This window comes from Perognathus longimembris, chromosome 1 (assembly GCF_023159225.1).
Source record: "Perognathus longimembris pacificus isolate PPM17 chromosome 1, ASM2315922v1, whole genome shotgun sequence".
Taxonomy (NCBI): domain Eukaryota; kingdom Metazoa; phylum Chordata; class Mammalia; order Rodentia; family Heteromyidae; genus Perognathus; species Perognathus longimembris.
Genome location: NC_063161.1, coordinates 40254986 through 40270753, shown reverse-complemented (window position 1 = coordinate 40270753; position 15768 = coordinate 40254986). Strand labels below are relative to the sequence as shown.

The 15768-nt window shown below is 39.9% G+C and overlaps 1 protein-coding gene across 2 annotated transcripts in view; it reads left to right on the top strand.

The window, feature by feature from the left end:
- Srgap1 (SLIT-ROBO Rho GTPase activating protein 1) overlaps positions 1 to 15768 on the top strand; it is a 231485-nt gene that overhangs the window by 101785 nt on the left and 113932 nt on the right. For both annotated transcript variants that reach the window (XM_048360376.1, XM_048360368.1), the window contains exons 2-3: positions 5365 to 5560; positions 14178 to 14340. In XM_048360376.1, coding sequence (XP_048216333.1) covers positions 5365 to 5560; positions 14178 to 14340 — 359 coding nt within the window. The remainder of the gene's footprint in view (positions 1 to 5364; positions 5561 to 14177; positions 14341 to 15768) is intronic.

Below are 15768 nucleotides of genomic sequence, written 5' to 3'. Positions count from 1 at the left end.
AGAAAACTTTTTCATGCAATACAGGATGTTTGGTATTTGGTTTATTTACTTTCCAAAGCATAAACATGTATCTCTATCTTTATTGCTCTGAATTGTTCAGAGAAAAATTACCAAAAATTGCCCCATGAAAAGATCTACCTGGGAACTTAGTGAGAATCTTCTAGTACTATGAGACTACAAAATCAAACTATCCAGCTTGGACCAAATATTTTAGTAGGGAGCCCAGGTACTTTTATCATTGAGCTAATTGTTTGGGGAAATGATCTGTGACATCAAATCTCGCTCCTTCGCATTCCACACAGGGTCTTTTCTGACTTAGCTCAGGAGTACACCTGTCATGGCCCAGAGCTAGATCTCAGCAACTGAGATGCACTGACTCGCAGCTGCCCAACTTCAAGTCTGACAGCAAAGTTCAGAGAAGTCAATCTCTGGATCACTTTTTTAGTGTTTGCCCCACTGCCAAGGGTAGATACTTCCTCTCCACACTCCTCATTGTTTTCATATTCCTCCCTAAAGCTCTAAAGGCTGCTAGCTCTCATTATTTGTGCTGCCTGGGCTCCTCACTGAGGATAGGGCTCAAGGAAAGATGCAAATGTTTTTCTAATGACAGCCTGTTGATATTACTAACAATATGGCCATCTGTCTCATAGCTGTACAGATGCAGTGTGCTGTGTTTATGTCATCAAATAGTATAATCAAATTGACTGATTTCTTGGTAGGCCTTCTCTCTTTCCTTTCTTTCTCTCTTCCTTTCTTTTTTCTTCTTTCCTTCCTCTCAGGCTTTACCACTGGAGTCACTCCTCCAATCTGGTATTTTACCAGTTAATTGGAGATGAAGTCTCTTAGGCTTTTCTCTTGGGTTGGCTTCAAACTGGAAACTTCCAGGTTCTCAGCGCCTCCTCAATAGCTATGAGCCACTGGCACCCATCTTTTTTGGTGTTTCAATGCTTGTGTTGGGTTTTGTTACAAACCGAACCAAGCACCTTAGGCAAATGTTCTCCTGCTTGAGTCACACTCAAGTCACATACTTGGGTCAAGCCCTTTTGGGTTTTTGTTTTGTTTTTGAAATAGGGACTTAAGTTACCTGTGCCTGGACTGATTTTGCACTTGAGATCATCCTGCCTCCACTTCATGTATACCTGGGACTGTAGGTGTGTGCCACTACACACCTGATGTAATTTTTGCCATAACATTGTGGGATGTGAATAATTATTTTACGTGAGAAAATGTTGAGAGGTTATGTAACTTGTCCTATGTCATGTGACTCAGAGAACCTGTGACTGCAACCTGAATGCATCCTGCTGTTACTTAACTTGTGTGCAGAATATAAGAGAAGCATAAATCTTTCAGATTTCTAGTGAAGTAGAAAAATGGCCTTTGCTTATTCAGTTTATTCGCCTAAAAAAAAACCCTGAAAGTTGGCTTTTATGGATTTTTTTTTTTTTTTGCGCTACATCTTTAACCTAAAGAGCTTATTTCACAAAATTTGCACCTGGTGTTTAGCTAACTAGCAGTCACCAGGTTGTATAAATATTCACATGACAAAGGAGCATGTGAATAATCGGTGGGACCAGTCAGTCTCACTGGGTTGGATTATTTGTTGTTGTTTTATAGAACTACACTTTGGACTCAAGGAATCTTTCACCTGCCAGACAGTAAATCTACCACCTGAGCCACTTCACAAGCCCTTGCTGCGTCAGTTATTTTTGAGATAGGATCTCATTTATGTGTCCAGATTGTCCTGAACTTTAATCCTCCTATTTGTCTTTGTCTGGGTAGCTGGGGTTACAGGCACCATGCCCAACCATTGGTTGAGATCAAATCTTACAAACTTTTTTTTAAAAATCTGAGCTAGTCTGAAACTAGCTAGGATTACAGATTTAAGCCACTGTATCTGACTGAGTTGTTATTCTTCAGAAGACTTTCTAGTGGTTTTTAGCTATTGTTTAAGGAAAAATTCCTTATCTCCTTTGAGAAAAAGGTACTAATACATCTTAAGAATATCAACTTTTTTGATATAAGGAAAAAATGACCAAGTGATAAAATGAAAAATAACTTCGTTGTTTAGAGCCAGGGTTACTATTTTCTTGGTGACCATGAGTATCATACCACCCCATCACCTTTGTGCCCTAGTTCTAATCATTCAGTAACATAGAGGGGGGGAAAAACCAAGTCTTTCCATGAAATATACACATATATTTCATATGTATGTATATATCAAATGTACATATACACCATATAAACATATGTATATATATATATATATATATCACATGTGTATAGATCTCAGTCTGTAGCCTTGTATACATTTAATTTAAGAATTGTCCATTTCTGGACAATTTTATTTGGTACACATTAGTCCGATTTTTGTAGTTAGATGGACCATTTTAGCTTTTTCTCTTTTTTTTAACAAATTAATTGCAGTCATTTGACAGCACACTGTTCTTGTGTGTTGTTCTTGTTTGATTATTGGTGTTGATTCATTCTGTTTGTTATTCTCTGGTAGAACAGAAGTGAGTCATTTTTTAGAAAACAGTGAATTTGGGCCCCTATTAAAACAATCATTACAATTATTTAGTAGGTTCTGACCTAGATTTAAAAAATGACTGCCTAGAGTCCACTCAGAAATCATATTTTTCTGCCTAAAAGTTTGCTCTAGTTTAGGCAGTTACAAGGGAGTCACGGTGGTAAGCCCTCTCTGATATTCTATTAGGTAAAGTTGTCCTATGCCATTTGGAACCATAGCAATTAACATGCCGATGGTGCCAGCCACTAAGTAAATTCTCAGTCAGGTTTATAGATAAATTCAGAACAAAATGAAAAGGCTGGGGACAAGTTCTTTTATATAGGTCATTTTACAGAGCTTATCGAAATATTCTCTAATTTGACAAAAAAATAATAGCTAGGCCTGGAAATGTGAACTTGTTATCATCACTATTATCAGATCTGTCAACAATTGAAATTTCTTAGAATTGTATAACTATCTTAAAAAAAATGTAATAGCTATTTTTAGGTATAACTTACAAATCCAATGATTTTTAGAAAATTCTAAGTGTTTTTCAGCCATTGTCTTGACCATCGTGTGTGTGTGTGTGCGCGCGCACACATGCGCGCATTTGTGTGTGTATATCCACGTGCACACACACATGGGTATGCCAATACCAGGGCTTGAACTTGGGGCCTCATGCTCTTGCTTGGCTTTTACACTTAAGGCTGGTGCTCTACCACTTGAACTGCAGCTCCATTTCTGGCTTTATGATTGTTAGTCAGAAATAAGAATCTCACAGACTTTCCTGGCCTGGCTGATTTTGAACCAGAATCTTCAGATCCCAGCCTCTTGATTAGCTAGAATTACAGGCATAAGCCACCAGTCCCTGGCTGTCACCATCAATTTTAGATCGTTTTCATTGGCCCCAAAAGAAACCCTACTCCAACCTTACTTCCCACTTTTCTCCAAGTCCCCAAACCCTAGGCAATGCAAATCAACTTTCTGTCCCTATGAATTTCTCTACTATGCGCATTCAAGTATATGGAATCAGATTACAGTCTTTGGAGAGGGGTTCAGTCACTGCGATTATGTTTCAAAGGTTCACCTGCAGTGAACCATTCTTCTTTCTGGTTAAACAATGTTTCATTGTATGCCTAAACCAGTCACATTTTGTTTACCTGTTCATTCATTGGTAAATATTGGGCTGTTTCTACTTCATCTCTTACGAAGAATCTATGAATTTTTTATATGAAAATACATTTTCCTCTCTCCTTGATTGCATAGCTAGGAGTAGAATTGTTGGATCTGATAACTCCATGTTTATCCTTTGGGAGAACTGCCACTGTGTTTTGCAGTGGGACTGAACCAACAGTGAGATGGGGCTGTCCAATCTCTCCACTTCCTGCTCAGCACCTGTTTGTTACCACTGTTACCGTAGCTGTCCCACGGAGTGGGAAGTGCTGTCTTTTTGTGCTTTCCATTCATTCCTCCCAATGGCTAAAGATGTTGAGTATCTTTAGCCATTTCTTGTTGGAAGAAACATCTATGGAGATCCTTGGTTCACTTAAAAAAAAATGCTTTGATTCTTCAATTGTAAGAGCTTATTGTGTAATCTACATACACATCCCTTATCAGATAAATGATTTGCAAATGTTATCTCCCATTCTGTGCAGTGCTTTCTCATCTCTTGGTTACACTTGTGTATTTTGTAACCTACTTATTGTTCAGGGTGTTCTTACAAATTCTCCCAATCTGGGCAAGTTTCTCCTATTAGGTTAGCAGATCCAGGTTTGTCAGTCCTAGGGAGTCATGTCTGACCAAGCATTTTATCTCTGAGAACTAAGACCCAGAATGATGCAGAATGAGAGTGCAATTGCTCAACTAAATTAAAATCAACTTTGAGTGTGTGGGGGAAATCCAATAATCATCTAAAAGAACAAATAGGAAAGGCTTTAATAAACTGACAAAGAATCTAAGGAACGGACAATTCCTGATAGGGAAATAAGTTTTCATGATTTTCTAGACATTTAAGTTGTTTAAATACAATTCTTCTCAGAACTCCTTCATTCTTAAACTCCCAGTAGAAACAAATAAAAATTCTTTAAAAGAAATGCCATAGACTTCTTGTATATCCTTACTGAAATTTGAGATTTGTACACTTGGCTATATTGATTTCCGATTTGAAGCTAAGACAGCTTCAACCCAATCACACAGAGAAGAGTAGTTGATAGCCTAAGATGACTGATTTATTTTTTGTTCGCACTGCAAGATGTGCTAAAAATTACTTCATCTCAATAGACTTCCTGGAATTCCTGAATGAGAAATACCCGCACCCTTGATTATTTTTTTCTTTATGAAACAAAAATAGCTCTGCACTTTTGAAAGAGTTTGGCAACCATGCTGATTAGCATACTGTATTGGAGAATACTTACTTTGAAAGATTAAAAACCAGATGTTGTTCATGATAGCTCAAAGCATACTCGAATAGACCCACTCTGGTGTTCAGCACACATGTGTGAGAGTACTAATAGGATCCTTCAGTTCAGAGGTGGAAAACCTGAGAGGTCATAGGAAATGCTTCCTTGTTTCTGCCTAGCACCCTCATGAAACAGCATTTCCTGTAGCACGACCTTACGCAGGGAAAGATCAGTGTCCTCTTAGCCAGTATATAGGCCAGCCAAAACTGTTGGACACATAGCAAGAGAGTGGGAAGTATTTGTTTAGCCAGATGAACAGCTGGACACCCAGCACTCTCATGAAGGTCAAACCCAAGAGTGAAATATGTATTGGGGTTCATTCCTTATGTCTTGGACATAGCATCATATCTGGATGATTGCCATGAACTCATCACCTGCATTCTCTTTTGTTTCTCTTAGAAATTCGAGCTCAACTTGTAGAGCAACAAAAATGCCTTGAGCAACAAACAGAGATGCGTGTTCAGCTCCTCCAGGACCTGCAAGATTTCTTCCGGAAAAAAGCTGAAATTGAGACTGAATATTCTCGGAACCTGGAGAAGCTGGCAGAGAGATTCATGGCCAAAACCAGAAGCACTAAGGACCACCAGCAGTACAAGTAAGAGAAATTTCACCCAGCCTCACTTGTCCAAAAGGACAGCCAGCATTTTTACCAAAGTTTGAGACGTTCCTGGGTGGGAGGGGCGTATCCCCATAAAGAAACACATTTCTCTTCCAAACTTATAGTATATGGTTATAAACCTATTATATTTTAAACCAGTGGTGTTCTCTTGAGATTTTTGTTTCCAGTACAAGAATGTTTATATAGAAGTTCATCTATGAAGTATTTACTCTGTTTAAACTTCAATTTATTCTTGGTAATATGAATACTTGTACATATTAGAATAGCAAACATTGTGTTGTAATTAGCAATTAAATTCAGCAAATTTCCTGACCATCTCCTCCATTCAACCTTTGACCATCCTGCTGTTACTAAGCTGGGTCACACAGATCCTAATGTATGCACAGGTGTTGTTAGCTCAGTCCTGTATCAAAGTCAGATAATAGGAAGACACTTATGATTCTATCTCCATTGAATTAGAACCAGCACCTTCATTAAGGGAAATTGCCCTGACACTGGCAAAAATGAAATAAGCAAGTTTTCTATTATGATGTTCTTGTCTCTTTGGATATTCATCCCAAATCTTAAAACAAAAGCAAGTGAGAAACGACTACAAAAGCAATTTGCAAAACTGTTAGGTGTAAATCAACTGAACAACTCATGGGGGAAGAGGGAAAGGGGGAGGGGGAGGAGGGAATGAGGGAGGAGGTAGCAAACAGTACAAGAAATGTATCCAATGCCTAACATATGAAACTGTAACCTCTCTGTACATCAGTTTGAAAATAAAAATTTTTTAAAAACTAAAAAAAAAAAAAAAAGCAAGTCAGTAGCTAGTAACTATTGAGTCCCATTTTCCAAAACACATGTTTCATTACAATAGTCATTTAGAGAAATTTTGGCATGCCACATTTTGTTTTGTGCTTTTTGCTAAATCAGTAAATGACTAACCTTATTTCTAATGTATTAAAATTCGCAAAGGATTCTTACAGGATTCTGCATGCTGATAAGTGTGGGAATCTGAACAATGTGTACCAAGTCAAGGCCAAGTGAACAGGTCTTGATGCTGTGAAGAACATAATGAAGTAGAATTGAGAGCTGCTGAGTTATGATGGATTATTTGAATATAGAAAGATTCTATTTCTAGGCACAGTACTACTCTAAACCTTGAAGCTTTGTGTTTTACAAATGAGAAATTTATGCACTCGATAGAAATGATCACGTGTCACATTTGCTAAACTAGCACTTTACTACTTGAGTCATGCCTCCAGCTGCTTTTTGCTGGTTGACTTGGAATCTTGATTACTCTGAGTAGCTAGAGTTATAGTGTGAGCCATTGGCTCCGGGTCTTAAACTAATCTTTTTTTTAAAAACTTGTTAAAGAAGCATTTATTTGCATAGAAAATATGAACTTGGAATTAAAAAACAACAACAACTTAAACCTTTGTTACTCTGTCATGTGAAATCGTACTACTTTTTTTCTCTTTTTCCTTGTCTGTTTGTCTGACTGAGTAGTTTGTCTAGTTTTGTTTCTCTTGTACTCCCTTCCTGTGTGGCTTTACCCTCGCTACCACTGTATTACATCTGAGTACCCTGGATATTGTCTATATGGGTAATAGAACTGGGGAAGGAAGAGGGAATACCAAAAACAGAGACAAAGAACAAAAAGACAAACCATTCAAAAAGCAACACTTAAAAACCCTTTGGTGTAAACCAACTGCACAGCTCTTGGGGGGAGAGGGGAAGGGGGTGGGAATGTACTCACTGACTTTCATATGAACCTGTAACCCCTCTGTATCATACTTTGGCAATAAAAAAAAGTTAAAAAAAAAGAAAGGAAATAAAGCAATATAATGTTTGAATACTTAAAAAAAAAACAAAATCTTAAACCTTTGTTACCCTTGGGCTTTGTTTTTGGTTTTCAACAATATATCACTCAAGTCTTAGTTCCCCAGTGTCTACAAGCACATTACAAAAAAGGTCTTTGACTACCTTTCTCACTGTCACTCTAGGCCCTAAAGTAGCAAAGTTGATGTCATTGCCCCAAACTTTCCATTAACATTGTTGCCTCTATAATGTCAATTCTCCAGTTTATCTGTTCAGGAAATTCCTATTTATTCATCAAAACTGTAGCACATACAAAAAATGCATTCCTTGTCTTGCCAGGGAAGAATATCTCCTCATTTCCATGGCAACTTCACACCTCTATTCCATCACATTTACATTACAAATGTCTATTTCCCACTGGTTTGGGTCAGCTCTTAATCCTAAGCACCTAGGATTAATCTTGGCATATGGGCCATTTCCTCAGTAAAGGTTTGGTGAATGAAAAAGAGAGAGAGAAACACAGGTTTGATAGGGTGAACAAATGTACTAGTGGTACTCAGAAGAAACCAAGGTGAAAATGATGAAAATGAACTATATAACCTGTGGGGAGGGGGCTGGGAGGGAAAACCTGGGAGAGAACAAAGGAAGGGGTGATAATGTCCAAAAATATATAATTGATTTGTGAAACAATAGCCCTTCTTTACATCACCTTTATAATAACAATTTACAAAAAAAAACCCAAAAACATAAGTTTGTCATAAAAAGGCCCAAAGTGAATACAGGAGCAATTCTAGGGCTTTCAATATCTAGACAAAATGTATCAGCCTGTAATTGTTTGTCATACTGGAATTGGATGGCAACAGAAAAAGGCTGAGAATTTCCAGTACCAAACAAAGAAATGTGAGACTCTGAAGGGTAAACTGAGTTATTTAAAAAAAAAAAAGGCACAGCAGATGAATTGCAGAGGGGGCGGCACTTGGGTCTCTACATTTTGAACATCAAATCCAGTTCTCTTCATGAAATGTATCTCCAGGTGGCACAAAAGGTTGCCCACAGGCTGAACACATTCCTATTTCACCATTTGCTTTCACATTTGACAATATGCCCCAGTAAAAAGAAAGGAATTCTTTTCTCTCCTCAGACTCCCTTCTCTCCATAGCTTCTATGCCATTGTTCCTGGGGTTTTCTGCCTCTTCTCAAAATGCAACTTTTCTTGATTGCTCCCTGGAATTCAACCTATATGTAACTACTTGTCACTTTATTTAACAGTACCAAAGATAGACAGCATCAACCAGACAAGGTTGGCTTAGGGATTAACAAAGATCAAGCAGGGCATGGGCAGGCACAGTAAAGAAGGCAGTGAGCAATTGCCATTGAAAAGTGAGAGAAGGAGGCTAGCAAGTCTGGCTGGCTCATAGACTGCTGGATGCTCTGCCTCCAGCAGAGGCTAAGAGCATTCTCCTCAGAGTCACAGTGACCTTCTCTCCTCAGTGAGCCTCCAGAGGCAAGATTGAGGTTTTAAAACCTTAAACATTAATCTTAATTATACTTCATTTCTTTAAGAACTACATATAGATTACTCTGTTAGTGACTTTAAAAAAAATTAAGTCCTGCAAAGGAGAGAGACATAGGCAGTCCATTCATGTACATAAGCACTCTATCAGGGATGAGCACAGGATACCAGTCAGGGACAGATAGCCTGAAGACTATTCTGCAGTACAGATGGGGAAGGGAACGAAAGAAGTGATATTCAGGCAGAGACCTGAAGGACTATTAAGCAGTGAAGGAAGTTGAAGAAGCTGTTCCAGGCTAGGGGAGCTTCATGGGTCAGGAGAGAAGAAGAAAAGGATTTATAGAGTCAGACCTGCAGAACAGGAAGTAGTCTTTAGGCTCAGTGGTGAGGCTGAGCGCTGCCAGGCTGCTGGCATGAATTAGAGCAGATCATGAGTTCTCCAATCCATCTTCCTGGAGGAAGTTCTGCCATTGCCCTGCAGGCAGGAAAATTCTTTTTTATACAGAAGGATAACCTTTCCACACGTAGTTTTAAAATGATGACAAAGACCACTATGGACTGGAGCTATAGCTAGTCTGTCTAGGAGATACTTTAAAGGCAGCACGAACTTTCATTTCTGGAAATAGAGGGGCCAAAACAATGTGAAAAACAGCTGCGCACCTAGTTCCTACAAGTGTTTCAAATATGATAGACGTTCCTGTAAATGTGCAATTCAATTCAGGAAAGTCAGGAAAATTTCCAAGGACTAACTAAGGAAGAGGGAAGTGGAGACCTACAAGGCAGTGGTACCCACCCTGTGGGCCCCACCCACCTACATGGGCACAGAAGGAGAAGTCTGTGCACGATAAAGATTGGGAACAGAGGGCTTCCCCACCACCCAGCCTTCGGTGTCACCAGGAGAGTCCTACTCCTGTGAGTTGGTAAAATCGAAAAGCATCTGCTCACCTGTTCAGGGGCAGGTGCTGAGAGCCCTGACCTTTCATCACCCCTCACTTCCTCTCTCTACTTTCTCCCCTCCATGACCTTGGTTGGAGCTTATGTGAAAAACAGAGCTTCGCTGAAGCCAATGCAGAACTACTCTGGAAAAGGAATTCATTTTTCTCTTTTCTTTCCTTTCTTCTTTGGATGACTTTCACCCCTATTTTGAGGCCAGTGTAGAAATACACCTTAACAATGATTCTCCCAGGATGAACCAAATGTCAAAGGTACTTTCTGAGGCTGAGGAAGGCAAGACTCCTCTTGCACTGTGTGTGTGTGTGTGTGTGTGTGTGTGTGTGTGTGTACACGCATGTATCCATATGTGTCTCAGTACTGGGGCTTAATTCAGGGGCTTGTGCTCTTGGTTGGCTTTTTCACTCAAGGTTAGTGCTCTACTAGTTGAGCCAGACCTCTACCTCTGGCTTTTTGCTGGTTAATTAGAGATAAAAAGTCTCGTGAATTTTACTGCTGGGCCTGGCTTCAAACCTCGATCCTTAAATCTCAGCCTCTTGACAAGCTAGGATGATAAATGTAACTCACTTTTTTTTTTTTTTTTTTGGCCAGTCCTGGGGCTTGGACTCTGGGCCTGAGCACTGTCCCTGGCTTCTTTTTGCTCAAGGCCAGCACTCTGCCACTTGAGCCACAGCACCACTTCTGGCCATTTTCTGTATATGTGGTGCTGGGGAATCGAACCCAGGGCCTCATGTATATGAGGCAAGCACTCTTGCCACTAGGCCATATCCCCAGCCCGTAACTCACTTTTGAAAAGCAGTTGCAAATGAGAAGACAGTCCTTTCACCTGGGAGTGTCATCGTCCAAGTCTGCCTTAGCACTCAGCTGTGAACTACAAGTAGGAATGGACCATAATCTTGGATTTGGGTTCTTAGTGATCAGGTGCCATTTTTTGTTTGTTTTTCCCAATTTGTTTAATGGTTTTCTTCAAAAGGAGCTTGAAATGGTCTCAGACTTGAGTAAGCTTGTTATCAAGTATAGGAATGATAATAAGTGTACAGGAAGGATAAACCAGATTTTGGAAAATCTCCAGGCTGGGCTTTCTTTAATAGCCAACCAGCCCTAGTTTTGAATAATGGCTCTAATGTGTAGCTCTGTGCAAGTTACACACCTTCCCTGAGCTTTGGCTTCTTCGTGTTAAATAAAGTCTCATGACCAAATGACATGACAAACGTGACAAAATCCTTCATGTGACTCACAGCTTGAGTCAGGCACACAATATTCCTTCTCTCTTTTCCAGACACATGCTGTATGTTTAGCACAGTAATGACCCCAGTCAATGATGGTGTTCTCTAGGCTCTGCTCATCTTCAGTTTGGGATGCCGATTCTGCCCAGCAGTTCTTGGCCTCTAGTTTCCACTGTGTGATAGAATTAGCAAGCTTTGAGCCTGGCATTGGTGCCTCATGACTGTAATGCTAGCTGTCCAGGAGGCTGAGATTGAGCTGGAATAAAAGAAAACATAAAAAAAGGAGTACACCTTGGATCAGCCTCCTTAGACACAAGGCTCGACTGTGCCTAGTTTCTGCTTTCACCTTGCTAAGCTTCAGCCTCTGTCAATGATAGAATGGACACTGAGGGCCTGTGCCACAAGTGGTTGTGTGGAGGGTTAAGTAATGTCAAGTTTTTAGACCAGTCCCTGGTCAAAAATAACCAACTTTACCTAGCACTTACTGGGCATGTGCCTGATGCATTATTATAAGCATTGAAAATGTTTATATGAATTTAAAGCATTCCTCATAATAATCTTATGTGATATATACTATTATTTTATTCATTGTAAAAAGTGTCCAGGGCACTGAGAGGTTAGAGCCACTTTTCTAAGACCACATTCCTAGTAAGTAGTAGGTCCAAATGGCACCATCTTGACCAGAGGACCACTTCTCACTCAGCAAGCAATAGCTGCTCTTTTTCCTTTGTTGTTGTATTTATTATGATTACTGCTACTCCTAGTAATAAAGCAGTAATATATATGTTCATTCAGTCAATGAAATCACCCTTATTTCATGCTCACAATGCAGCAAGCACTGGGGATACAAAGAAGTGTGAAATATTCTCATGGAATTTATGAGCTACTTCAAGATAAAAGATAGACATAAATGTGGCTATAAAGAAGCTGGCATCAGGGTTGCTTACCTGAGGGGTTGGTAGGTAGAGAATGTCAATAGAAAGGCTCCAATTACTAGGCCATAAAACCATGACTTCTTGCTTTATGGCTTTAAGAAACAGAAAGGGTCATAGGCACCTAGCCATTGAGCTATTATGATCCTGTGCTAAGAATATCATTGACATAGTCTAGTTGTTACAAATGAGGGAAACCATGAAGCCTGGGTCTGGCGTGATTCACTTAATATAATGTTTTCCAAGTCTTTCCATTTCTTTACCAATGGGGCAATATCATTCTTCCTCAGGGAAGCAAAAAATTCCATCATGTATATATACCACATTTTCTTGATCAGTTCATCTACTGAGGGTCATGTGGGTTGGTTCTATATCTTACCTATGGTAAATAATGCTGCAGTGAACATCAAAATGAATTCCAATAATTAGAAACAATAGGTTTGTATAATGTGCTGTTTGCAGTTATTTCTTTTTTTCTTTCTTTTTCCCCCCTTTGGTTTATGCCCTGTTGTCACTGTTTTTTTATTTCTGTACCCTTTGGCTTGTATATAAGTTTGTCTGAGTTGGAGAAGGGAAGGGGAATTGCAGAAATGGTAGGACAAGAGGTGAACCAATGCAACAATGATACTCACTAGGTGCTATGTTGGAAACGAACTTTACAACTTGAGGGGGAAGGGAGTCGGAAGGGGAGAAGTGAGAAAAAAATGAGGGGGGGTAACACTGTTCAAAAAGAAATGTGCTGGGGCTGGGAATATGGCCTAGTGGCAAGAGTGCTTGCCTCCTACACATGAAGCTCTCAGTTCGATTCCCCAGCGCCACATGTATAGAAAACGGCCAGAAGGGGCGCTGTGGCTCAGGTGGCAGAGTGCTAGCCTTGAGCGGGAAGAAGCCAGGGACAGTGCTCAGGCCCTGAGTCCAAGGCCCAGGACTGGCCAAAAAAAAAAACAACAAAACAACAAAAAGAAATGTGCTCATTACTTAACATACGTAACTGTAACCCCTGTTTACATTGGCTTTACAATAATAATAATTATTATTAATCATAAAAAGAAACAGAAAGGGAGTTCCCTAGGTAAAGGAGACAGTCTGTGTCATGAGAAGAGTGGAGGGCGGCTCTTAGGGACCCAAGACAGGCTCCCGCCAAGTAACTCAGGCTAAGCTTAAACTCTTGATTGCAATCTAACCTCTATTCAAGCTACTGTGGAATATTAAATCTAGAATCTGAGAGATTTAATGATAGAAAATCCTGTCTTAATAATTTTTTCCTCAATATTCAGGGTTATAAATGGTCATGAATAACAGAATAACACATATCATTTAAATGGTGCTTATGTCCCTTACTTAGAATGCTCCAGGTGATGTTGCCATTTTTTCTGTTCCTTTCTAAAGTAAAAAGAAAAAATATTGATCTTTGATTTTTTTAAGCAGTGATGTTTTAATTGTTCACTCCTTTAGTTTAGGCTTGTTTATCAAGATTTTTTTTTTTTAAATACTGTCTCCTGGGGCTCACAGTCATGTTGCATGTTCATAGCTAGAATCAAAGCAGGAACAGTTCGAAATCTGGAAATAATCTAATGGGTTTGAACAGGATATGTGACAAGTCAGAGCCAGTAAAGTTCTTAGTTCTGGTCAGGAGTGCTGAGACAATGTCAGAAGTTCAAAATTCCCCAGAAACACATTTTGGGAGCTAGAGGTTCTATGTGAAAGGATTCATAAATAAACCTTGAATATTTGTGATCTATGCAAAGCATAACTAGCCAAATTTCTTTCCCAGGGGCAGACTGAGCATTCAAAGCAGACTTTGTACGGTGATAAACCGCAGTCTGCCTACAGCACAGTAGTCTATAGATCCTTATGTAAACATCAGTTGCTTCCGCCAAGGTGGGGGAGTTGTGAAGCTGAGGGCTGCCTAGCACTGTGTAGGGTAGTCCCAGTCCCTTGTCAGGAATGAGAGTTTTCACAGATGCTCTTGGTCTGAGCTTTCCTTGCAAGCTTGGCAAGATGCTGGCTCTATGCCATAAACAGAAGAGAAGGCCAGCCTGTGAGCTGTCAAGACATGCTTGGGGAGAAAAGGAAAGCATCCATCCAGAGGTGCTTTGAGTGACATGGCTCCCTTGGTTGGGACAGCTTTGACATTGATGGTGACCCTGTCCTTCTTTACTTCTCAGGAAAGACCAGAACCTGCTGTCTCCTGTGAACTGCTGGTATCTGCTCCTGAACCAAGTGAGGAGGGAAAGCAAAGACCATGCCACACTGAGTGACATCTATCTGAACAACGTCATCATGCGCTTTATGCAGATAAGCGAGGATTCCACCAGGATGTTTAAAAAGGTATCTTCCGAAATCCTGCCATCCTTCTGGTGGGGTTGCTTCCTCACCACTGGTAGGCCTGTAACCAGGACTGGGAACAGTGCCTAAATATCAGGAGAAAAAAAACCATAAAACTAAGGGAGCCAATATTCTAAAGACCACAGAATAAAAAAGTTAAAGCAATCAGGGCTAATGGCTCATGCCTATCATCCTAGCTATTCAAGAGGTTAAGATCTGAGCACCCTGGTTCAAAGCTACCCTGGGGGCAGACAAATACAAGAGAATCTTATCTCCAAGTAACAAAAATTAGCAAAAGACTGAAAGTGGAGGTATAGCAAACCACCAGCCTTGAAAGAAAAGGCCAAGAAAGTGTGAGTGCCCCACTACTGGCACACATATACCCACAATTTTTTAACATGAGTGATCATACTGATAGAATGTTTTTGTAAATATATATGTATATACTATACATTTATTGCATATACAGCATGAAGGTAGTATATGTATGCTGAATATACTTCTCTCTAGTAAGTCCAGTGCTTCACCTGGGGCTTGAGCCATTTGTATCTGCAGATTGCATACCTATCCTTAGCAATGGATGGTCTCAGTTAGGAAAAGTCAGGCAAGAGAAGAGCCTGAGATTCCATCCTTGGGGCTCACACACAGGCAGACTTGTGAAGGACAAGGATGCTCACGTGGGCTGCTCAGAGGAACATGTTATCACAAGTTTTTCTCTCTCCTGCCAGAACAGCAAGACGTGAACAATATTCCACAGAGCCCAGAAAATCCAGTGCAGACACACCACAGAGCTTCCTCCTTCCCAGGTCCAATAAACACACACACACACACACACACACACACACACACACACACATATGCATACACATACTTGGCTTAAAAGGCTTTTTGTCATCATTCCTAGCCTCAACAACACCCAGCAATTTTTTTTTTGTTGTTGTTCTTTGGACATCTTTTTGCTGAGAACAATAACAAAATCAGACCATTTCCTGTGCAGTGAAGGCAGCTCCTTGCTCTGTAAGACTGCCTTCCTCCTAGTTCTTAGGTCAATGGGACATAAGAATGCTCTGCTTTGTGCTGATCATTTTTAGCACTTATATTTATACCTATTTCATTCCTTAGGAAGTAGTTATTAGTTTCAAAGAGGAGAGGGTAGAGAGCCACCGTGCAGATTAATGATATATTTATGTTTCAAAGAGGCCCCTTAAAACAAAAGACACAGTGTTAAGCAGGCCAGCTGGAAAACTTCGCAGCCGTTGTTTCATGTATCCACATTAGATATGATTTCTGACCTGGAGAAAGAATTTAGCAAATGCTTAAGTCATCATATACTCTGTGAAGTGACCAAAAAAAAAATAGTGCTTCAAACAAAAGAGAAATCTTTTTTGTAAACAGAAACTAAGAAGTATATTAGTGACAAAGAGAATCAGC